This window comes from Nicotiana tomentosiformis, chromosome 8 (genome assembly GCF_000390325.3).
Source record: "Nicotiana tomentosiformis chromosome 8, ASM39032v3, whole genome shotgun sequence".
NCBI lineage: Eukaryota > Viridiplantae > Streptophyta > Magnoliopsida > Solanales > Solanaceae > Nicotiana > Nicotiana tomentosiformis.
This window is the reverse complement of record NC_090819.1, coordinates 107,818,355-107,844,360: the sequence shown is the minus strand read 5'-3', so window position 1 is coordinate 107,844,360 and position 26,006 is coordinate 107,818,355. Positions and strand designations below refer to the sequence as shown.

The 26,006-nt window shown below is 34.8% G+C and overlaps 1 protein-coding gene and 1 long non-coding RNA gene across 3 annotated transcripts; both read right to left on the bottom strand.

The window, feature by feature from the left end:
• Window positions 1-1,133: 1,133 nt before the first annotated feature.
• LOC104092110 (aberrant root formation protein 4) lies at window positions 1,134-14,009 on the bottom strand. Of its 2 annotated transcripts, XM_009597616.4 has the most exons (14): window positions 13,730-14,009; window positions 13,443-13,619; window positions 13,180-13,329; window positions 12,437-12,509; window positions 9,232-9,407; window positions 9,104-9,163; window positions 8,857-9,004; window positions 8,525-8,584; window positions 8,161-8,432; window positions 8,014-8,085; window positions 5,719-5,796; window positions 5,415-5,618; window positions 3,865-3,916; window positions 1,134-1,581 (listed from the first exon to the last, which is right to left on the bottom strand). In XM_009597616.4, the coding sequence occupies exons 1-14, from the start codon at window positions 13,844-13,846 to the stop codon at window positions 1,364-1,366; spliced, it is 1,857 nt and encodes a 618-aa protein (XP_009595911.1). In that variant the 5' UTR covers window positions 13,847-14,009; the 3' UTR covers window positions 1,134-1,363. The 2 variants fall into 2 exon arrangements, 1 of the variants encoding a protein (XP_009595911.1); XR_011410546.1 differs by lacking the exons at window positions 1,134-1,581; window positions 3,865-3,916; window positions 5,415-5,618; ... (4 more) ...; window positions 8,857-9,004; window positions 9,104-9,163 and adding an exon at window positions 9,502-11,203 and having other exon boundaries at window positions 9,231-9,407.
• On the bottom strand, window positions 2,147-3,858 carry LOC138896935 (uncharacterized). Its single transcript, XR_011410547.1, has 2 exons — window positions 3,585-3,858; window positions 2,147-3,369 (listed from the first exon to the last, which is right to left on the bottom strand). It is a non-coding gene; the product is annotated as an uncharacterized lncRNA (long non-coding RNA).
• Window positions 14,010-26,006: the final 11,997 nt, after the last annotated feature.

The window sequence follows — 26,006 nt, the reverse complement described above, 5'->3', positions numbered from 1 at the left end:
ATTAATTAGCTAATTTTGTGAATTAATGCAAAATTCTAAATAGTTAAAACAAAACAAAATCCTTCAAACTAAAATGACTAATGATTTTTTATTTTTATTTTTATATTCTAGAAATGCAATTAACATGTGATTAAGATCTAAAAAATACAAAGAATAAAATATTTTTGTTATTTTCATAAATTGCAATGCCAATAAATATGCTAAAGACGCAAATAAATGCCAAACAAATAAAAAATAAAAAAATAAAGAAAAATTCCTAAAATTCCCTAAAAGCAATTAATTATTTTAGATTATTTTTAAGACTATTTTAGGCATGGACAAAAATTACGTGCTCACAATGTTAAAATTGCTCACAATGTTAAAGTCAAAACTGTAAAACCAGGAGTAGGCCAATGTCAAAACATGATGCCGACAACAACCCTTTTGGAGATTCTTCACATTTGCTGACTGAATGGTCTAAAAAGGAAAGCTCACCTCTTTTCATATGCACTTTTACGTTATATAGAGAAAAAGATACTTCTTCGCTTGTCCCTACCTAATATCTGACCTTTTACCTTTCGATTTTCTTCTTTAATAATTTTTTTCTTTATATTATCAATAGTCTTTCTACTCTAACCAATATTTAACTTATTCGCCATACTAAATTTCATCTCCACCATCAAACTCACTGATACAATATGACTCAGCCTTTACATTAACAGTTGTTTTTAAATCAAATGATACACCTAGATAGTTCTACATATACTTAACTTTAGCATCTAATTTTCTCCTGGAAGGATTCAAATAAAATATGCTAGTATGTATACCTATCAAGAAAAGGTGGACTATAGATGATGAGCTCCAACCCGTGAACAGAAGCACACCTTTTAGGTCACAGTTTTTCATCCCATACAACAACCACCCAGTATAATCCCACTAGTGGGATCTGGGTAGGGTAGTGTGTACGCAGACCTTACCCCTACCCTGGGGTAGAGAGGCTGTTTCCGATAGACCCTCGGCTCCCTCCCTCCAAGAACTCTCCACCTTACTCTTGGGATGACTTGAACTCACAACCTCTTGGTTGGAAGTGGAGGGTGCTCACCACTCCAAGAACTCACAACAGTTTTTCATCCCATCAAGATATAAATTGCATGTAGGTCAAAATTTCTTACATTAAGAAGAATGAACTCCAAAGCTAATTTTCTCTTGGCAAGAAAGAATCCAGCTTGTCTGTACATTGCAAAACTGGGATTTTACAGTGTCTGAATGGAGAAAACAAAAAATAACAAGACAATAACAGAAAATGAGTAATTACAGTTTTCCTTCTATTGTTCCTAGAATCTAGAAAAGATTACCAGATGACTGTAACAGATTGGTGATAAAACTATGCATGTTTCAGATTATCTTCAACGAGTTCAATACAACGATATAAAACTAAGTCGATGGGGTTCAAGGCACATATTGCATCTGATGCTAGTTGGTCATGATCATTCTGGTTTTCTGCTACGACTCCCGTCACTAACGTGCGCAAAGGTAGAAGCCATTCATTGTAAGCCTTCTGTAACATGTCCTTAGAGAGCACTCCAGTATAGTTGGTTTTCCCTGTTGCGTGTGTTATGGAAGTCAGATGACCAGTAACAGTTAGTGTCACCTTCTGTTGACTCCAAAATTCATGTAGAGGATAAATAAGTTTAGCCTACAGATATTAGACAACGAAAAAGACAAGAGTATCCACTGACAATAATTCATTACTCGTGTCTTTTACCAGAAAAGAAGAGACTTGAGACAGCAGAAGATCTTCCAAAGAAATACACCAATGGTTCAGTCACTAGCTTTATACACAAGGCACTTGAACAATTCAACTAGGCCCTTCGTAAAGTATTTATATTCTTCAGAATGTTTGTTCGATCCCTTACATGCCGTGCAAAAGAATGGACTATGGGGAGGAGAAAATGCTTCCAGAAAATGAGCGAAACCTTTTTTCCCCAATTAGTAAGCAAGTGAAACTTAAATGAAGAGTTTCATATGTGTACAGAGAACATTAGTTCTGGATATACGACCTGACATACAATTTTCCTGTGTTTCATTTTACAGGATTTTTGTATAAAATTAGTGGTGAAAGAACAAGACTGAAATAGCTATTGAAAAGTTAGTGCAATAGAAAAGATTGTCAAAGTTTAGATATGAATAATTGAATGAATTAAAGGTGTACAAAATGTAGCTCAAGATGTTTTGACATGATAATTTATAGGCTAATACATACTTTCCTCCTTCAACTTGCCCCGATTTCCCTTTTACGCGGGGGTAACCTTTACCTACCAAAAGTTGTCCGAAACATAGCTATTACACCTCTTCAGTGTTTGGCCACTTATTCCTGGGGGTTGCATTACGCGCGCCTATCGGTGCAAGAACGTTTTACCAATCAAGAAAAAAAGAAGAATACTTAAAATTACAGCTATATCCAATTGACCAAATTTTTCCAAATTTTTCAGTCTTCATCTTCCTCCATGGCTGCTACCAACACCACCTCCATGGTAACCGCCAACACCACCGTCCCAAAACCAACAGTCATTCTCTCCAATACCAGTGTCACCTCATTTTTCATCAATAAAGACCACAACTGTGACGCCACAAAACACTAGCCCTGCCCCAGGCGCCTCCTCCATCTCCAAAAGACCCATCGTACCCCTTCAACCTCCTTTCACGCACATCATGATCACCAAATAATTCTACCGCCTCATGCCAGAATCACCCAAAAAATATCCCAAACAACGACCACCATAAAGACAAAAACGCCAGCCAACACCTCTCTTTGACCCCAACACTCCACCAAAAATCACTCAATCGTCACCACTCCTACACCACCAGGAAATCACCAATCTCTCTCCATTTTTGTTTCAGTTTCACCAAGTTATACGGCTCTAATAGTTCTTAACAACTCCCACAATCTCAAATTCTCCATCTGTATTTTTAGTTCTGCTTCCAAAAAGATTTAGAAGCTGAGTTCTGTCTGTGGAATCTTGCTTTGTGGAGTGGTAAGGGGGTCTATTAGCCGAAGGAAGGTTTAGGAGAATGGGTTAGTGTATGAAAAATGGTAGGGGTGATCTGATGGGTTTTCTGATGAAGAAGGTTTTTAGGTGGTGATACTGGAGGAGGAGTGGATGCATGTGCGATTCTTTTGAAGGTTGGTTGGGGCAGTAGCCTGAAGGTGGTGACTGTTGGGTGGAGAGGTTCAAGGTGGCTGTTGGAGCTGGTGGGTGTGGAAGGGGGAAGATGGAGGAGGTATGGGACATGTGACACTTTAAAAAAATGCCTCAGACAATAATTTTGCTAATCATGTGCCTAAAATGTTGGTAAAAATTTGCTGGCCACGTCGACAAAAAGCAACGTCTTTGCTAAGATTTGAGATTAGATAAGGTGTAAAAGGATGCCCATGTACTCAAGGTGTGTAAAAGGGAAATATGTGCAATTTGGACGGTAAAGTATGTATTAGGCCGATTTTATATGACTCTTTTCATTTCTGGCATGCTCAAGATGTTTGACACCATTTATTAATGATATCATAGATGATGTTCACAAGTTTTAGAATTCAGATACATTTCAACGATTTCAACAATAAGTCTTGATGTAATGTTTTCTTTGCTAAACTAATTTTTTCAACATCACTGTGATTTTTCTTTCATCTGCCACTAATATACACAAGTCAAAACAGCATCTTAAATTTTGTATCCAATCCCTCAAACATTATAGAGAAGCCACAAATAGAAGTACCATGTAACTGGTACCAGGAGAGTATCATTCTACTCAATGATAAAGTGGAAACGTAAAGCAACCATAAAAGACACTAATCCAATAGAGATTTCTTCATAGGTAGACTACACTTACCAGTTGACTCTCTGATCAGTACAAACCGATATAAATTGAGAGCTGATAGAACCTGTAGAGTATGGCAAGAAATACAGTAAGAACCCATAAATTTAATCAGCGTATGTAGTAAAAAAGCAGAAAGGAGTTCCTTCATTATTCCGAATTCGGTATGCTATGAGGGTATCAGGTGAACAATATGGACTTTTTCAAGGGAAAATCACAAAGTCATAAACTAACACACGCGATCAAACAAGTGTGGCATTAATATGACTCAAAGAGGCAAAGAGCCATCAATCCTCCTTATTTTTCACCAGACAAGAAACAATATAGAGACGGGAGAAAAAAGAAAAAGTACAAAAGCTTCTTAAGTGAACAGCGACAATAACTTTAGAGGTGGCACCATCGGGCTTTGAAATCAACATAAATGTCAAAGAAACCATAAGAAATCTATGTAGCTAAAACGTTTAACCGAGAATTTCAGGCAAAACTAAACTTTCCAATACTTGCTCTTTGTGAACAAATTAGGTAAATTGTTAGAATCTTTAACATGTATTTTTTTTAATAATCGAGAAATCCCCAAGGGCCTACTGGCGCATGGTTCGAAACTTGGTGGATAATGGCCCCCTCCTCTACCAACTTAAATACCAAATTTGCGGCAAGGTTTGAACCTGTGATGTGCATCACGCGCGGCGCTCTTACTACTAGACCAAAGCCTCAGCGGCTCAACATGTATTTTCTCAACATACTAATATCAATATGCCCTAGTTACTTCATTTCAAACAAAATTTACACCACTTTAAACTGAGCGTCGAGTCCCAGTAGCATCCTTGTCGTACTTCTAAGCAAATGCTGAGCAGACACAAGTTGACAACTGCATGTCGACTATTTTGTATTTCACTTTGTATTTAATGCATGTCTTGGGGTCGATAATGGAGGTGGGCAGGAGGAGTTGATTAAAACTTAATTCCTTTTCACTACTCTGAAGTTTTGATGAAGATATTAGCACAACATTACCTCAAGAAGGAGAGGGGGAAAGACTTGATCAAAGATGGTCCACTGTATGAGACCAAGTAACTTCAACATAAGATGCAAATCCCCAAGAATATTAAGCACAGCATCACCACATTAATCCTTTATAATGATTAAAATGTAAGATTTATAAATCCTAGCCTTTTCTCATCATTATAATTTCACAGATAAGTCTAACTGGCAGCTCGCTATGTAAGTTCACTCATGCTGCTCAGTGCAAAGTGGAAGAGGAACGATCATACGGTTATCACTCAACACGGAGTTTATTTGTGCCCCAAATCCTCTGGTCAAATAGCTGACCCATCATGTGATAGATAAATGAAGAAAAAGCAGCCAGTTCTCTTTATGGAGTCATACAATAAGCTAGCTTATAAATCAACTGCCGTTAATGCCACTGGAAGAAATAACATCTCATTCTCTCTATATCACAAATAGAACTCAACAGAAGAAGAAAACATCATGCCAGGCAAGTCTAATACAAAACTATAGATGCTAATACAAGTCACACATTGTGGAGTGGAAAAAGGAGAGTTAATTACTGCATCACTGTATTCAGGAAGGGATGGAGGGCCACCCTTTGGAGGCTTTAGAACCAGCTCCACTAGTTCCAGAGCACCAGCACTCCAAAACGAGGCACATGGAGGATCTTTCACCTCTGCCTCTGAGACTCCACTTGTTACCGAGATGCTTCTACTATGTTCCGCAAGCATTTCCCTTTTAAAACAATCTAAAAGGATTGCAATCTGTACATAAAAATATTTAGTTATGAATAAATTCAATTAAGTGTAGTTCCAGAACAATTACTGTAGCTGTGACTTCTCTAGCAACAGAAAGAGGACATACCATAGAAGAACACTCGTTATTCTGTATCAAAGCCTTCAAGATGTCAAACCTTAAAGAACTTGGAACATCTGCAAGCACCTGATAATGTAAAACCAATCATCAAATGGTCACATGCAAGTCTAACCGCAAATTCTCTATAAACAAGTAAACAAAAAACAAACGATTCAATGCCCACGTATATACATTCTTTATCACAAAATATAGCCAATAATGCGCATTTAAAACAAAGAACCCCGTGAAGCGTTTAAGAACTAAACACAAAGCCAAAGTAACTTGGAAGTTCAAAGTATCCTCAAGGTTTTATCAGCATTCACCCCTTTTTGTTAGTTTTTCTCCTTTTCACTCAAATTCTTCTACTTTTAGCACTCTTTTCTAAAGGTCTATAATAGGCCACGTTTCTCCAAACACTTAATGGCATAATAAGAAGTCAAAGTCCGCACAAGGTTCAACGTCCACTCAAGCTAATATTAAGATTTCCATTCAGCTAGTCCAAGGTGCGTGTACCACTAGTGGCGAATTTAGAAGGAATTGGTGTTCCCTTTTGATGCCTCTTAGACAACTGTGAAAGAATACCATCCAAGCAGTAACTTTCAGTAAAATAACGCCAACATCAATATTTTGACTTTGCAATGATTAGAATAAATTTAAGACTGAAAATGAAAAAGCATGAACTATGAGAAACACTTTAGAGGAAGGGTTTTAGGATTACTAGAAGTGAGACTGAGTACTACGGCAAGTTTAACCAACATAAGAAGAGCGAAGCTTAGGTGAGATCAGACGGATTGTGGGACCTAAATGCAATGATTTAGATATCTAAGCCCGATGTTCAAGGACAGGTATTATAGATGAAGATGTCACGCATAGAATCAGAAAAGGACGGTTGAAATGGAAAAGTCCCATTGGAGTGTTATGTTTGAGATGGATATGTTTCAAAGTGAGGCCAGTTCTATCGAATGGTTTAGTGTCTGAGAGTTCCAGATGTTAAGATAGATATTTTGTCATACAAGAGTAGACAAAATTTAAAAATGATCGTTTTGTCAGAAGGTGGAAATAGCACGGATGAGGATAAAATGAGAGAAGGTCGCTTGAGATGGTTTGGTCATGCTTACGTCGACTTTAGATGCATCGTCTTTATGTGTGAAACCATGTTGATTGACGGTGTTAAAAGACGAGGTATACCAATATTCACATGGAAGGAATTGCCTCTTAAGATCTAAAATCTCTTGGAATCCATATGAAAAAAAAGATCTAATAATCAGTGGGCATTAGTTTTTAGTCATGTTAGTAAGTTAACTTTAGGTCCAATGTTAGCAAATATTCTTTTAGTCTTGGTAGAGATTTATATGCCAGTAAAACATGTAGAGAACTTCTAGCGCTAGAGAAATTAAATCGTTATATATTGGACTAATACGGGCTTAAATGCAGCGACATAAGCTGTGAGGATTCATACACCGATAACGACTTGCTTGGAATTGAGGCATAGTTGTTGTTGTTGTAACAACTCGGATTAATTTCTTGACAACTAGTCATAAGACCATCGCCATTGTTTTTCACGTGCACTTTTAGATACTCCACTAGAGAGTAAAGTTCATAGGCATCTCTTGACAAATTGGCCATTTGCAATCTCTAGCAAGTCTACCATTAATAGGGAAATACCAGAATGAAGAGAAGAAAAGAAGAAAGGGTAAAGAAAAAAGGGGTTAAAGTGACACTACTCTTTTATCTCTCTACCATTTTGGCGTAAAAACCCCAAGACACTCATCTTTCTTCCTTCGACACTCATCTTTCTTCCTTGGACAGAGATTTAACCAGACGGAATCTAGGCCTAAGTAGTTTAAAACGCAAAACAGAAAAGAAGTCATGTTTTACTCTAGCATTAGGGACAGAGCAACTGAACTGCTATTATGCAATATTGTCGTTTTGACTGTTAGGTAAACTTTCCAAATTACTTATAATATAGGAAACGTGAAGGATCCTACAACCTGTAAGTACAGTCTATTTAAAGAACATCATCAATTCAGTTTCATCCATACCCCTCATGTAAGAGTAAGAGATCATTGATAGATTCTCAGAGGAATAAATTACAATTGCAACCTTGATCAAAAAAATTACAAATGCAACATACGCTGATACTACAATTTGCAAGAAATATCATATTTCTGAGTATTAAAAGAAAAGCATCAGTAGACTCCCCATTTTGCTCCAGACAGGAGTCATGCAATTCCGGTATGATAATAACATTGAAAAAGAGCTTCTGCAAGCAAAAATTTCAAAGCACAGGAAAAATGCTGTTACCTTCTTCAAGGCATCAAATGATTTCTTCCGCAAAACAGCATTTGGTGCATATATAATGACCATTTCAATTGCCTGCACAGTGCACTTCAACTTTAGGGCACTAGGACAAAGCAGTTCAAAAGAACCGAAGATGTCGTAATAATTCACCTGCAATGCTGTATATAGAGTAGGCATATATGTGTAGTAGTCCATATTGTCATTTTGTATTTCTACGGTTGCACCTCCATCCATTATACAAAGCAGGAAATCAAGAGCATGTGTTTTCAATTCCCATGATAGGTCGATACTTGAGAAGACATGCTTTAACATGCCTATTGCCTGCCATCTTTTAGTCTGGTTCATTTGAAGTTCATTTTTCACTGCTTCAAAATCTTCATCAGCAGCCATTGATGCCTCATTGGATTTGTAACCCCAGATTACTGCACCAGGAGAAATATAGACAGGTGAGTGGGAAGGTATCCAACATCTGGTGAGAGGAAGAACAATTAATTAAATCCACAAAATAAGTGACCTGTAAGTGATCCACCATGCTTGACATGAGAAAAGCAAGCCATGTCATCGTCCCTGTCATCTGCCAATTTCACTAGGACATTAGATGACACCTATGCATGGGCGATTTCTCACTTTCTAATCAAGGTACAACATTATTCTCAAATTGTCATACATGGAAATTAGCAACACATTTTGTAACTGATGATAGTGAACAATATAGGAATAAGTACCAACCTCCAAGGCCTTTAAAAAAAAGTATCTAACAAAAGGGGAGAAATCCAGTATCCACCACTAGATACAATAGGATTGGTACCATAAACATAAAGAAGAAAATAGGATGTGCGTATTTACCTCCACATATGGTTTTGAACTTATCAATATCTGGTCCAGTAATTAATCCCTCATATGAAATACCACACAATGGAAGAAAGCGTGACAGGTATAGCACAATGGGAAGAAGGCTTGAAATGTTACGCCCCATTGCAATTGAAGCAAGAGCCTGCATGCAAGAATGGAATTTTATCACAAAAATAATGGCCTCAAACAAGAACCAGAAGAGCTCAAGCTAGATTTTGCATTGAGTCTCAGGAACACTGACCATGAGTTGCAAGACGAACAGGCCCAGTAAAGCACAAAGTTTTTTCTTATCTTTCTGTTCCTGTGAAGTAAAGATCAATCAGATTAATCCTAAGAAAACAAGATGGTGCATACGAGAATATCACGGACCAACTTTTTGCAAACAGCTTGTATTGATTCTGCAAGGACAATTGCTTTGTGGAATAACTCCTCAGTGTCTTTGTCTTCATCATCTGCCTCTAAGGACACAGACTTTAAAACACCAAGAATAACAGGAATCACAGTTTTCACTTGCTCAAATTGCCGTCTTTGGATGAGTATTATAACTGAAATCAATGAAAAAGGTAAAGCAATTGAATCATGCCATTGACAACAAAAGAATGCTGATAGAAGAATTAAGTTCCATTTAGAGGATTAAACCTTCACGAACTACTTTAGTACTAAGTTTCCCAAAATTTGACACCAACGAATTTAACTTCAAATTTACTCGTGGGGGCGACGAGAAGATAAAAGTAAATCAGGCATATCAAACTTTGATTTCTCAGTTTTGATTTGCAAACTTAAAAAGTCTCACCAACTTGAGTTTGAGAGTGTGTGTTGAAAGTCAAATAGTCAAATAAATTATATCCTAAAATATGTCTAGATTCATTGAACTGTGAGTAGAGAATATTATGAAGATTATTATATAGGATGTGTAGAATATTTTGCATTTGATTGTAGTATAGTTACATAGGATATCAAGAGAACTTAATTGTATCATATTTACGTATCTCGTTAGATACAGAGAATAACCACTTGTGGAGCAGCCTATGAACCTTGTACAAGGAGCTCTTTGTGTATATTTTTTTTTTTTATGAAGTAAGGAGAATTCATTAAAAGCATCCAGCGGATGCAGGCAAAAGATTACAATTAAGAGAGATGGTGTTTGCTCATATACACAAAAAAAACTATTCTATCACTAGGGAGCAGACACAATCAAAAAATTGGACAGAACTAGTTACAGGTGCGTGATTTAGCCAACTAAACAAATTCAATAAGCATTTTGCTTTGACTACATGGATCGGAGTTGAGATCCCATCAAAACATCTACGGTTCCTTTCATTCCAGATGCACCAAAAGATAGCAGCAAGTACCATTACCCAAATTTTTTTGATGGATTTACCAACTCTCCATGAACACCAACATTCATATGCTTCCTTGATGCTGTTAGGCTTGACCCAGGCTAGTCCAAAAATAGAGATGAACATGTTCCAAATATCACATGCTAAAGGACAATGCAAAAAGAGATGTCTAACACTTTCAGAATCCAAATTGCACATGTAGCACCTATTCACTGTTGGTATACTCCTTCTGTTGAGGTTGTCTTGTGTGAGGCATGCTTCATTTAAGGCAACCCAACTGAAACAAATCACTTTAGGAGGCATTTTTGTTCTCCAAATTAGTTTCCATGGCCAATCGTTTATCAGATCATTGTTGGAGCATAGGTGTGCATATGCTTTCTTCACTGTAAATTTCCCTTCCCCCCATTCCAGTTTGTCCTTCAGCTGGGGTTTGACAGCAATCTGTGCTAGTTTGGCCAGCAATTCCATTAGGTCATTTATTTCCCAATCTTGAAAATGTCTCCTGAATTGAGGGTCCCAAGAGCTGTTCTGCCAACATTGTTCTACAGTGGATTCTTGATCTACTGCCAGTAGGTACAAATTTGGAAATTCATCTTTTAGTGCCATTGTTCCCAGCCCCTTATCTTTCCAAAACTTGAAGAGTGTTCCACTCCCTAACTTGAGTTTTGAGTTAAGTTGGAACTCATCCCATAAACTGGATATGTGTTTCCATAGGCCTGTACCATGAGGTGATCTGCTATGACTTGTGCACCAGTTGTTCCTCACACCATGTCTAGCATTAATCACTGATTTCCACAAACCAGGGTCCTCCAAATTATACCTCCAATGCCATTTCATTAGCATACTTTTATTATGTAATGCCAAATCTTTAACGCCCAATTCTCCATGCTCCTTTGGTAAAATAACCTTTGGCCATTTAACCAAATGAAATTTGTGACTTTGACTGTTGCCTTCCCATAAGAAGTTTCTTCTAATTTGATCTAGCCTCTTTTTCACTTTAACTGGAATTGGGAATAATGACATGAAGTAAGTAGGAATACTATCCAATTTCTACAAAAGAATTTCTTTTAATTTTTTCAATTTCTAGATAGCCGCTACAATCTTAGTAGAATTTTAAGTAGCTTCTGTTGAGGAGTAGTTGTAGCCGCTTGAGAGAGGACAACGTCGGTTGCCAACCTGGAGGCAACATTCGGCCAACATTTTTCTTCTTTTCTTTCCTCCTTTTGGCACCATCCCTTTTCCAACGACCAGATTCACTCCTCTCTACGGCGTACGACACCATCCTCCATCTCAAGCGACAGGAGCTACTCCTCTTGTACATTGTTAATTAACCAAAGAAGTTTTCCATTTTTCGCAATCTAAAGATGGCCTTCTTTAACATTGTCTCTGACTCTATAGATGGATCTAGGATTTCTTTTCATGGCTTTGGCCCATTTGAGATGTGTTTTAACTATTCACTTCAATTAGCATCTCTAATAAACATAATGGCACAAGAAAATCTTGTGTTTCTTAACTACTTTGCAGTCTCATATTACTCATGTAGCAACAGAAAATGATTAGCAGTACGAAGTTAGCAATACGGTAAACTATTTCTAGTACGGTCCAGCTCACAGTAATGGTCACAACATAGGCAAAAGTCATATTTAGAAGCAGCAAGAAGGCTAAATTGATTTTAAGTGAGGAGAGTCTCTCTTTAACTTTCGGCTGGTAAAAGGAAACTCAAAAAAGATGAACAAGGAGTCAATGGAGACAAAGCTTTCTCCCATAGAAGTCAAACATTGAAGGGGGAAAAAGTTTATAAGTTAGCTTTTAAAAGCCAAGTTTTCTTCTTCAGAAAAAACAAAAAGTAAAAAGGAAAGGGTACCCTTCATAAGTCTGGATATGAGCCAAGTGAGGAGGTTTAGCATTTGGGGGGGGAGTAAATATCAACCATCTTAAATTTGAACATGTCCAAACGAATTGGTGGGGAGGGGGGAGGCCTAGAAATTAGGAACTCCTAAATCATTTGCGAGTTCATAAAAGGTGTACACCAGACACAACTTCATCCAAACATAAGTTCTAATTTCTGCCGTGAGAATAAGTTCCAATACCCCTGTGTGGACTCAGCGATAACATTATGAGATTTCAGCCTTCTACCACCGTAAGAAATATCACTACACAGTTTAAACCTATTTTCTCTAGTCTATTCATAAAATGTCAATCAATGAAAATATCATTGGCAATTTCTGGATTACCTTTGGTAAGGCCGCCAATAAGAGGAGCAAAATAGCAAGGAACATTGAACGTTTCACTTGGGGAACTTAACGCCTGAAAATTCCAACATAAGCCATCATAAAAGACGACGAACAAAATTCTTACAAGCACAAACCTAGAGAGAGTCAGCACGGTATACTATCTTCTAAACTACAGCATGTAAGCCCGGGGAAAAAATGCCCTATGTGAACCTGTCTCACTAATATAGACACTATATTAAAGTTAGAATCTACATGGCAGTTACTTGAAACTCTAATCCTCATCATTCAACTGGTATCTCGCATAAGAATTTCTCCTATCTAAGCAATAGCAATCTGATGAGGCAAAATGGAGATTGTTACACAACCAACTTGAACAGTTGGCATTCAACACTCAATAAAACGGCTGCTAAGCATTTATCACCGAAGTTAGGTAGAGTATTACAAGCTATAGAGTAAATAGTCAAAGAAGCAACAGTATTCTTCCAATCAAAGCTCTTTATAAAAGAAATGTTTAATAAGTATACTCCCTCATTTATTTACTTAAGATGAACAAAAAGTTCAAAACCTTCATGATGAAAAGGCTGTACATGAAATCACATAGTATTCCAACTCTGAACAATCTTGTACAGAATTTTACAAAGAACTTCAATTTTGGACACTTTTCCTCACTCGTGTTACTGATGGGAAAGGAACTGGTAAAACCAGCTTCAATGTAGAGAACTAGAGATAGAACAAGTTCATACCGCGCAAAGAATTGATAGCATGTCACGCGGAGAACACATACTAACTAGATGACCAACGATGAGTTCAGCAATCTCCGAGCATCTGTTGGATGCACAAGCAAATTTACAAACAACCTTCGGCAACTCAAAGGATAGAGCATCAATAACTTCCTGCAATAAAGTACAAATATCATAATAATCCTTTTCCATACAGTAAATCACTTTTTCTTCAATTTCATTACTTCACGAAACGAGAAAAGAAAAACTAATTTTCACAAAATTACCTGGTTTCTGGATGGTGAACTTATGAAACGATCAATTTCAGTAAGAATCTCGAATGCTGTTGTCTCCAACTCCACATTTGATGCATCTTCTACAACTGAGACTGAGATCGGATTAAGGAAATCGACGAGCTCGGCGACTAATTCATTGGATTTGCTAATGTCACCGGCTTCAATCAGCTGAAGGTATAAGCAAATTCAACAATTGTTCGCGGTTAACGATATCGCCATATATGTTTATGTAGACATGGAGCGTGTGTGTGTGTGTGTGTGTGTGTGTTGTGGCTTACTTGAGAGCATGTAGCTAGGGCCTGTTGGAGGCGAGGAATGATAGAATTGGGAGAAGATGCATCTGCGTTAAGTGAATCGGCGAGATGCGAATCCTGACGGATTTTCTCTTCCGACATTCTGATCTCTCTCTCTCTCTCTCTCTCTCTCTTCACCGGTGATGCTGCTGCTGTTCTGCGGCGCGATTTCGCAGTCTCCGTTTCGAGCGACTTCGCGGGAAACTTACTTGTTTTTTTCCAAGTGCTTCAATGAAAACTTAGTGCGAGTGGTGGCTCAAGTCAGTCCTTGTCAAACTAATGTTGTATTTGACTATGTGTTTGTATACATATAACTTAATTATTACATCAATTAATGTATATTTTTACCTCATTAAATTTTTTAATCGTGGTAAATTAATATAATTTGACATAGACTGTCACGACTCAAATACATGTGACCGGCACCCGACACACTATCCGATCCGAGCGAATCAACCCATACGATGCACTCAAATCATATGCATGAAAACTAATTTAACTGCGAAAGTTCTTTGAAAACATATATATTTTCAAGTTAAACGATGGAAAGTTTTCCAATTCAGAATCATACATGAAGTCTTCCATAATAATACAATGAGACTAAGTAAATAAATATATTTTTATGTATGTTGTGTACAACTCCATTACATACAACTTTTCGCAACTATCTATGGAGCATCTATACCAAAGAATATAACTAAATACTTGGGTTAATGCCCGACTAACATAAATTAAGAAAATTACATGTTAGCTACCGCGAAATAGGAGTGGTGCCTCAACATATAACTCAAGAAGAGAGTCATCCTAGTCATGTTCGCATGCCACATACCATACCTCATCCTGAAACATGTAAAGTAAGTGGAGCCCTTGTGGAGGGCTGAGTACACTACGACGGTACTCAATAAGTGTCATAAACTCTCTTTAACTCAAGTTCCTTGGACAAAATTTTACAAAAATTATGCAACTAATATTTGATATAAAGTGATAAACAGTTATATAAATCATGCTCTTTATCATTTCAAATGAAAATACAAGTGAAGCATAAACCACGATATAAATTCTTAGAACATTTATATCAATCCAAGATTTTTAATAAAATCATAAAAACCCATTTCGATTTCATTAAGTCATCGAAAATTACTTTCGGCTCCTTAGGCCTAAACATAAAAAAGTCTACTTTATCTTTCATCGGGAGTACTATACCGACATCGACATAATAAATAACTACTAGGTGATCGACCTAGCAACAAGTATTTGACCCTACTTTATCTGGGCGGCTTCTCGTAGTGCTATACGAGTCGACTTAACCTCATTACTTTATCATTTGCCCTCTCGATGGGGGACTTTATCCCATAAACCTCAGCATAACCTTGGAATGTGTCCCTACACTGGCGCGTGTAGTTCCATGGTAACGAACTCAATGTTCGAACCAATCTCGGTGGTCTCCACTAGTAACTCCCAAAACATTTGAATACCAAAAGTAGATTCGTAGCTTAGTAGACTCAAATAATCTATTTCTATCAAATCATGATTTTCATAGTCAATCTAAACCATTTGAACAAAATTAAATGAATAACTTTTTTTATATTAATGTATTTAGCACTTTAACATCAATCTTTAAAAGACACAACAAGTGTTGCTTCATTGTTCAAATTTAAAAACACATACTTTTTTATGAAAACGTATCTTTAGAACTCAAATAATTGATACTCTTATCAAAACATAAGTTTTAATAAAACTTATAACGTTTTCCTCAAGTATCATCTTGGAAACAAGTTTTGAAAATAAGATGTCTATATAAAATCACATGACACTTCAAAATCAACAAACTTAGAAACACATGGTGACATCTTTCCCGTTTGTTCTCACAAGTACGGATGCACATTTATAAGTAATATCAAGTATTAACTCAAAATATGTTTTTAGAGAGAATCCCTCAAAAAGAGTAAGTCATAATCAACTTACCTCAACCTTCAAGCTCTAAATAATACTATACCGCTCCAATTGATTAAAATATTCAAATATCACCAACAATTCAATATCTACCATTGGATATCCTAACAACATCAAAACAAATACGAAAAGATTCATAAATATCTATTTAGGCTTCACAATTCGGCAACAAGCCTTCAACCATTCCAAATTATCCAATACATCCACCAATTAGCCTATTCATTTCCATTCTTATCATTAGATACTCATTTGAAGTCATTAATGATACTATAATCCACTTGGAAGCACTTATATATCAAGAAGCTCTATTTACAAATGAGAGGTGATTTCCAAAAAGTATCATGGAGGAAACTAATATGTAACAACCTCGGATTGCCCAAATAGATTTTTGTATTAAACTTGGCTATACATAACATGCTACTTGCCAGAGATAGACTAATCTCTTGGGGAGTCATTGTCAATGCAAGTTGTCCGCTATGCAATGAACCTGATGAATCTACAAACCATCTGTTCTTCTCATGTGAAGTATCTGTTGAGACATGACATAAGCTATTGGGATGGCAAGGCATTTATAGACATGCCATAGACTGGCAAAATGAAATATTACGGGCAGAAGCAAATGCTAAGGGCAAAGCTGCAGGTGTTGAGATCTCTAGAATGACTATGGTTACTTGTGTATACCATATCTGACAGGAGAGAAATATGAGAGTGTTCCAAGGAAAAAAGTCGACCAAACCAGATGTTGATAAGGCTAATCATTCAAAAAGTAATTTGCAGAGGATCCAAGGAGACCATACTGGCAAGGACAATTGAAAAGCTACACTTTTATCCTTAGATGTCATGGTAGTTGTAAGTAGTAGACTATTGTAGTGAATTGTGTAGTGGACTAGAAGGTAGCGATGGTGAAATTGGGGTTGTCCAATCTCTGTTTACTTATTTTATTTTTTTTAAATATTGTACATATTGTTACTGGTAATAAAATAATTACTTACCAAAAAAATGATACTATATTATTTACTCGGCATCACCAAGTCACAATTCATTATCTTCTCTAATAAAACTCTAGGTTCAAGAACATCCAATTCATGAACTAGTGTTACTTCTTAGCCAAATGGTGATTTTCCCTTCAATTCGTCCATCAATTAGGTTATCAAGTCTATTGGCATCATTAAAAACTCAAAACAATTTCATTTATATCAATACACCACTATTCACATTCTTCTTCATTAAAAATATTATTTTCAAGACCCACTCTTAGGGTTTGCATAATACTCCATTATAAACTTCAAATGAACTTCATAAACATGCTACCCATACTCCAATATATCATATACGTGAAGTTTAAGTAAAGGATTTACCCTTTGATGAAAGAATCTCACTTTTCTCTTTTTGGAGTTCTTGATGATTCAACCAATTTCCTATGGATTTTGATCCACAATAATGTTGTTGTTATATCAAATGATGTTATATAATCATTCTTATACCAAATAAACTTATCTTGAAGTGTATTCATGGTGGGAGAGTTCCTCCCCTCAAGAACCCAATCTCTTGTCCACAATTCTATCTCTTTCTCTTTCCCCGAAATAGCCATTTTTATAATTTTGAAGACATGTGTAGCTACACACTCCTCTATCGTAGCTACGCTCACTTCCTCTTCAGCTCCCCTTCCTTTGACAAGCTTGCTGGAATCAGCGACACCCAAGGCAGCGTAGCTACGCACAACTCGCGTAGCTACGAGGCTGTTGTGCTACCCTTCAGTAAAAAGACCATAACTTCTTGTTGGAATATCCAAATGACAAATAATTTAAAGCATTGAAAACTAGACTCATAGATCTTTAATTTTGTAGGTCGTACACCACATAAATCTTCATATATCTGGAGTTGTGCTCGTTTGAAGTTAGGCCTTATGCAAACTCAATTTAAACTTTAGCCCATCATATAGTTTCTAACTTGACTTAGCCTCGAGGCCCTTCTTAGACCATAAACCATTATTAATATACGTTATACATATATTACCATGATAAATTGATATTTTTCATGTCATTAGTCCTTGTTTACATCCGAATTAATATAATTAGTACACGTTAATCTTCTTAGAAGTCTTAAAACACTTTGAAATTTTTCGAGGTGTCAGTAAAATTTCGACCTCGTTGATGGTATGAAAATATTGTACTTTCACTATCTGTTATTTGTTAACATCTAAAAGGAAAGATTAATAATGTTACTGTTTGTGAAACTTTTGGTCGTGAGCTTGTTTAGCTGAAACAGCCAAATTATCAATTAAAATTACGGAAATTTTGAAGATGAAACTCTACGTCTAGATTATTGTAAGTTACTAGGATTTCCTCACAGAATGTCCAAAAAGTGTTAAAGTTCCAATACTTAGGCATGAGCATTAAAGAAGCTTGAAGATGAAAGCAATAAAATTCAAGCCAATAGAAAGGCAATAAAAGCTTTTAAGCAGAGTGAAAGCATAAATTAAATTTAATAGAATTTGACTTAATAATTGAATTGAGTTGTAAAAGAGATAACGGTAGTTGTCGCTGTATCATCTACCATGTTAAATGGATGATGTCCATTCCCAATTCCCACTCCAAATACAAAAATATAATTTCTTGTTGTGTTTTGCGTTTCTCTTAAAAAAAATTGCATGTTCGAACTTAATGCATAATTAAGTAGTTATTTGCTTCATTGCTTGAATGACAGTACTTGTTCGTCTAGCTATGACGGGTAACTGCACAGAATCAACGTTGAGCCAACACTAACTCGCTTCGTATGCAACAAAAATATAATTATTTGATTAAATCATGAAATAGTAAAACTTTTCATGACTTGGCAACTATTTTTTCTTATTGAGCCACCAGGGAATAGATGATGAGCTTAACAATTAACCTAAATAGTTGTCAACACAACCATTTGAACTAAAAATAGCCGACACATATATAATATATATCTATCTATATTATTATAAAAGTACGAATAATTTGTACTAAATATTGAACGACTTTATTATAACTTTAAATATTTGTATAATTTAAGAATATAATTGTAAATCATCTTAGGCTAAAATTCTTTTTCGATTTAAACTACACATGCCAAGCCTACTAAGTTGAATTTGGGTCTTTACCGTTTTGCGTTTTTGTGATAGTAGCCTACTTCTTCTCAGACAACATAAAATTCCAATGTCCTGTCATACCAATCCTACTTGGACTATAACCGGACAAACAAGGTTAGATTCAAATATTTATCTCGACCGTAAAGATAAAGAGCAAATGAATTAAAACTTAAGTGATTCAAAAAAGAAATATTATGAAAGAACAGCGAAGAAACTAACATAAATACATTTCCTTCTTAATCTATTATTTGGCATGTGTAACAAACCTTACTCGTAATTTTTTGAAAGCAATATGACTGACTAACACACGACTACTGAATGAGCATCCTCTTCGAATGACTTAATTGTTTAATGTAGGAAAATTATAATAAAATTCAGGAATAAGTTTCGAAAGACTTTACAGAAAAGACAAACATTGATGATATGATTTGTTTTTAAAGCATGCTTTTAATACGATGTTCATTCGTTTTGAATTTAACTATTATGTTGATAATATGATTGATTTTCAATCTAAAAGATTGTTGTAGTTTTACTAAGACAATTGCTTTTCAATGATTTTTTCCTTCTTGTATGTAACTTTTAATAAATCTAATTCCTCGTTCTTTTATATATTTATAATAAATTTAATTTTTGCTCTTTTATCTATAAATAAATTACTAAACATTTACGTGCAAGACACATATATAAAGACTAGTATATGTATAAGTATGTATAATCAGTTCATATTCTATATATATCGGCTAGAGAAGAAAACAATGAATTTGTCCGGTTATTTGTGTAAAGATCCCAAATCTTTACACAAATAGCCAACCTATTTCATTATTTTCTTTTTCATCCGGTATTTATAGATTATACACTGATTATATATTGTTATATACATATTGTACATTGATTATACATATATTATATATCCCCATTTATTTTTAGTTTAAGTGGCCGGGTGATCTGCTATTTGGGTTAATTCTTCTTAACCTTACCTAGGTCAAGTTCGATTCTTTCAGATGGCTACATGACCCAACTGCACTTGAGTCCTTTGGGCTTGGCTCATGTTCAGAAATTCCAATTCATTAAGCAATTGTAATGGTGGCATGTGGGCCGGTTAGGACCGGGCCTGGCCCAGGATCGCAAGCTCAAATGGGCAGTGGACCTAAACGGTTCTAACCGGATAGGACCGGAACCGGGGAAGGTGGGCTGGGTAGTGGGCCGGTCCCATAGGCGAAGCCCGCGAAACCGGGATCGGTTGGGACCGGAACCGACTGGGAAGTGGCCCGGTTCAAGCGGTCCTAAACGAGCCTATCCGGGCCCAAGGGCTAATTTAAAAAAAAAAATTAAATCTGCCACATTATAGCCTTTATGGCATTTAAAATATGACCGTTTTACCTGCCAAAATAGCCGTTAGCTATTTATAAATAGGCATTTAACCCCCTCCCCCCCTCCAACTTTGTTTTAAACCAATTTTTTTTATAATTACACTTTTTCTTATATATATATATATATATATATATATTATATATATATATCTTAAGCTGTATATATAGTATAATATAGTATATACTATACTATACAATATATATAGTATATATATATCTTAAGTTGTATATATATTATAGTATAGTATATACTATACTATACAATATATACAACTTAAGATATATATAGTATATACTATACTATACAATACTATATATATATATATATATTATACTATACTATACTATATTACATCTTACTATATATATATCTTAAGATGTATATATAGTATATTTTAAGATGTATACTATCGAATATGGCTTATATACTATGTATATATATATCTTAAAATATATATATAGTATATAAATCGAATATAGCTTATATATCTTTATTACCATTTTTTTTCTCTAACTTCTATAAAATAAAATAAAAATAGAATGTATCAGTTGGGCCCACTTAGGCCCGGGACCGGCCAACTTAACCCGGGACCGTTAGTTCGTGGTCCCGAGCCAGTTCCAACAAGAAGCCCGCGAAGCTCGGGACCGTTTAGGACCGGCCCTGCATAGGACCGACCCACTTAAGACCGGACCTGCGAAGCCCACTTAGGACCGGCACCGGGCCACATACCACCCTTAAGCAATTATGTGATTAGATAATCAAAGTATATTAGATCGGAAAATTTATACAGTGTAGTTGCCCCTCAAAATAATAGGATTTATTATTAATGTATAATATATACTGTACATAACTAGTATATATATTTTTTCTATTAGCGACTGTATTCATTTTTGACCCGACAAATTTGATAAAAGCCCGTAGATTTGTGGAAGCCCAGATTCTCTTCCGTCCAGGCCCATGTCCAAATTTTGGTAATCTCACATTCCATAAAGAAATGAGAAATGAAGCGTTTTTCTTATTTGATATACCAGCTTTCACATATATCAGCATTAAAACATTTGGGATTCTTATTAAATGATTTTTGTATAGAGAGAAGAGATTTTTTAAGCAGAATAATTATTAATTGTATAAAATGTTGTACAAAACGTGAATCAAATAATAGTTGTAGATGATATAATATACTCTAATAGAAGTTGTAGTTACGAAATTTTTTCTATTTTTATAAGTTGAAAAAAGGAGTTTATTTTTATCGACGGTAACAAATCACTTATCATTTAAAGTTATCAATATATATTAATTGTACACGATTATACCCATTTTATATATTATACATCCGGCGACAAATTTTAATTTAGACTGTTGGATGAGTGCCTATTTAGATTAATTCTTACTATTCTTTTTTTTAGATTAATTCTTACTATTCTTGTTTTTCAACATGTTCTTTGGGCATTTGTGCAAAAGTAGATGTAGTCCTACTCGACCCTGGGGGGCCAAAACCAAAACAAGAATGCTTGTCTCTTTCTGTGCCTTTACCAATAGTATGAAAAATAGACAAACAACTTCAAATCACAAACTTGAAAAGAAACCTAGCTATTCTACCTAACTGACTTTTAAAAATCAACAGATGTATTCTTTCTTTCACATATCATTTCAATGGATAAACGTACAACATCATTAAATTGTCCAATTAACATTTTCTTAACGCGTGACTTTGAAGATGTCCCACAAAAACGATGTTGTCATCTTATCTCAATAGAAAGCAAATTAATAGTCCTCCCATCTAAAACTTATTCTATAATCCACAATTGAGCAATTAAAAGGAAAGACGTGGTTTTTGGTAAGATTAGGGGGGGGGGTAGCAATTTTAACCAAAAGTATTTCAAGAAATAAAATTCTTCCACAGAGGATAATTCTGGACATTGAATTACTTATGCAAAAATTAGTGAGTTGGTCTTTTGGGACGTTAAGATTGCACAGATATATATGATGGATATAAAATCTTGAGAAGATTTGTCGGTACGAATCCGAATTTAATCGATTTCAATTAATATGAATATCAGACACCAAATTAGGAACTAAAAAAGAATTTCGAGAAAACTCAAAATTAACAAGAGAATTGGTAATCCTATCATTTGTTGTTTTAGCATATGATATATTTCTTGAATTTTGGTAGTACGTAATTGTGAAAGGATAAGGTGGGAGGTGTGACTGACAAACAAGAGTAATTAGTCCTTGGTTCCTGTTACTATTATTAGTACACTATTCTGTATATTTTGGACAAATAGACAGTTGTGAAGAGTGCTTAATAATTTGAAGTTCAACAATCTTTTGAGAGAAAGAATTTCACTAGACGATTGATAATGAATTGACAGAAGAAAAAATTAAGTCCACCCAATAAATGAATGAACTATTTAAAAGTAATTCAACTTGTGTTACGAGAGTATGAATAGTTTCCTTGATAGAAAGACGAGTCGAAATTTTCTTATCCGCAGTTATTGCGTACAAAAAAAGCAAATTATTGAGAGCTCTTTATGCCAAGTATGTGTAGTATCACAACTTTATATCTTTGTGAGCTTCCTACCACTGTTAACAATAGCTAAAAAGATAGACATAAATTGAGCAAATAATTAGTCTATAATTCCGACTCCCTCTATTTCCCTTCGTAGTCTAACATGCGCAATTTCTCTTAGAATATGTTATTACCTAATTTTATTACATAATTATAATAAGTTAATATAATTTGATATAAATATTAAGTACGAATAAATATTTTACTATTAATTTGTAATCCATATATGGGGGAATTTGCAGCTACTATTGCTTGGATTGACATTTAAAGTGTATGAGTTAATGCAAATTGGAAAGGGGGAGGGGGTGGGTATTTTGTATTATTTTGGCCACAAAAGTAGGCTTTCCTTTCAGATATGGACCACAATGCCACTTAGCCTATTTTTCATGCATGGACCACAATTGCACTAACACGTCTATCTTCAATATGAATTGCATTGCTACAGCTCATTTTGCCACAATTGGGAAGGCCAAATTATATGGGGTCCCCTACATTTTGTTTTGGGGTTGATATTTACTGACTATTTCTACCAAAATATTGAGTGCCTAACTTGTAGTATGCATTGCCCATTAATAGGTTGCTTTTCTAGACTAGAATATAGCACGATTAATTAGTCGTTAGACCTAAATATTCAGCCAAGAGTTTATGAAATCTTTACTGAAAGAAAATATTTAGAAGGCAAAAAAATACACAACTAATTACATTAAATATTAAACGACTTTAAAAGACTTAGGATATAAACAAATCAATGAATAAATTTCGACTGAGGGCATAACCCCATCATACAACATGAGACAGTTCTCCTTACTACATAATAACACGATATAAGTCACTCAAAATTTCAATAGAGTTTCTCTTGCAAAATAACTTAGAAAAGTTAGGAATCTCTTTTAAAAATTTCAAAAGACTGAAATGCAAGATAAATTAATTTGAAAAAGTAATATTGAAAATTGAAATTTGAAAATTACTTTTCGCCACAACATATCAAAAAAAAAATCTCTAAATAATAAAAACAGAAAATTAGGCATTTTCGACAGCCTTTGGTTGAAATTGCCTTTCATCATTCAACAGATCCACTAACCATAGAAATTTTCCTCGAAAATTAAAGTCCCCTATTAATGTGATAGACTTTTATTAATGAGTTTTATGCAAGAATTTAGATTAGTCGTGCCCCAATACGGACAACAAATATCAAAAAGGAAATAAAAAACAAGAATTTGCATTTTAAGGATCCATATGTGATATGCCAAAGGAGAGTTTCACTATTCCATTTGTCTCCTTTCACGATTTGTTATATCAGCTGAATTCCCTTTCTTTTCGTTTATGGTTTTTTTTTTTCGGTTGGACAATCGTTACAACCTGAAAATCTTAAATTAATTCACCATAAAATTGGTCCAAAAGAACACTTTATATTTATAGAAAAATTATAGAATAACAGGACATTTTCCTAACTACACGATGTTGATAGTACAGACTACAGATACACTTAGTCACGTTTTTTGGCATGTCAATGACAAGAATAGAAGAAAAGATTGATTAAATTGAGGGGTCTTTAAGCAAACAATAAGGAACAATCAGTGGCTTTTGTTTGAACTGGGACCACTGTTTTGGAAAGTTTTACTTATAGATATGAACGTTGTTGACAAGAATAAATAAATGCGTACTAGAATAAATTAGGAGGGTAGTGCATATTTCTAAGTACTTCCCTCGCAGATCACAATGCTAAAGGTAAGATGTCAAATGTCAAGCAAGAAATTACTAGTATTTGATACGATTGAACGAGTTGAAAGAAGAGGTATTACCACTTTTAACCCGCCTCAAAAATTTATATACATTCAAAATAGAAAAAATGTATAAAATTTATATATTTTTTATATATAACATACATAATGTATATATATACAAAAAATATATATATTTCGGCTATTATTTTGAACATGACTATACAATGTTATTTTCCCTCAAAGAAAAGTGCAACAAAAACCAATCTTATACTAGTATTATTGGAAAGTTTATAAATATTAGAAAACTAACATAGTACTCCCTCCGTTTACTTTTAGAAAACTTTGTTAATATATAATTCTTTGGAGGATTGTCTAGCTAGGGAACAGAAGAGGTGTCTCTTCTACCTGCAATTATGTAGATACAAGATTTGATTTTCAACTGACCCAACCTTTCCCCTTCTTTTACATTGCAAAACAAAAATATAAAAAGATACAAACAGTAAAATACTTATTGACCATGTCAAAGAGAAGTGTGCGGAAGTGTTGAAATTTCCATTTATTTATTTTTTCAAAATTCAGTTTTCCCAATCTATTGCCATGAGATTTCTAGTGGAGATGCATGCAGACACGTAGTTACAAATTAACAATATCTATGCAAAAATATTATTTGATTAGCAAATTTCACTAAGGACATTATATATGTATAAAAAAAAATTCTTTAATTTCCGGTAAAAGGCGTTCAGTTGACACCATTTACTCTGCGTGGCTATGCCACTGATAACAAATACGAGTAAACAATCGAGGACTATACAAAACATGTACTCTTTCCGTTTCAATTTATGTGAACTCATTTAAGTGGACACGAAATTTAAGAAAAGAGAGAAGACTTTTGAACTTGTGGTGTAAAATGAGGCATATGTATTTTGTGTGGCTATAAATCATTGCATAAAGGTAAATTGTTTCCAAATAAGAAAATGAATCATTATTTTTGACACGGACTAAAAAAGAAATAGGTTCATACTACATCCATGTAATGTAACATTAGATGGATGCATCACGTCATGTTATAAACGTCACCCCCCACTAACACAAACTATGTATTATTAGAGTCTAGCATTCGAATTTTTAAGATTCCTATTCAACATTTTGACATGTAAAAATGTTCAAGAATACTTCTATTATTCCTATCAAGAATATATAACCGTAGGGATAGGTCAATTTCCAAGCTGCATGGTGTGTGTGTAGTGTGGTTTGAGAATATATCTTGAATTCATGATACCTTACGGATAATTTCAGTTGATTTGAGATGTTCAATCATGTGGGATCCATTTTATAATTGGAAGATATCAAATTATTTGAGCCATATATGGTCGGGGAATATTTTAGAAAATTTTCAATTTCCATAATATATCGCTTCAAAATATCTTTCAACGAAATTTATTTCAGAAAGATTACCATTATAACTGTTCTTGTATTATTGTACTCCTTCCGCCATAATCTATATGGTACTTTTTGTTTATTTATGATTAA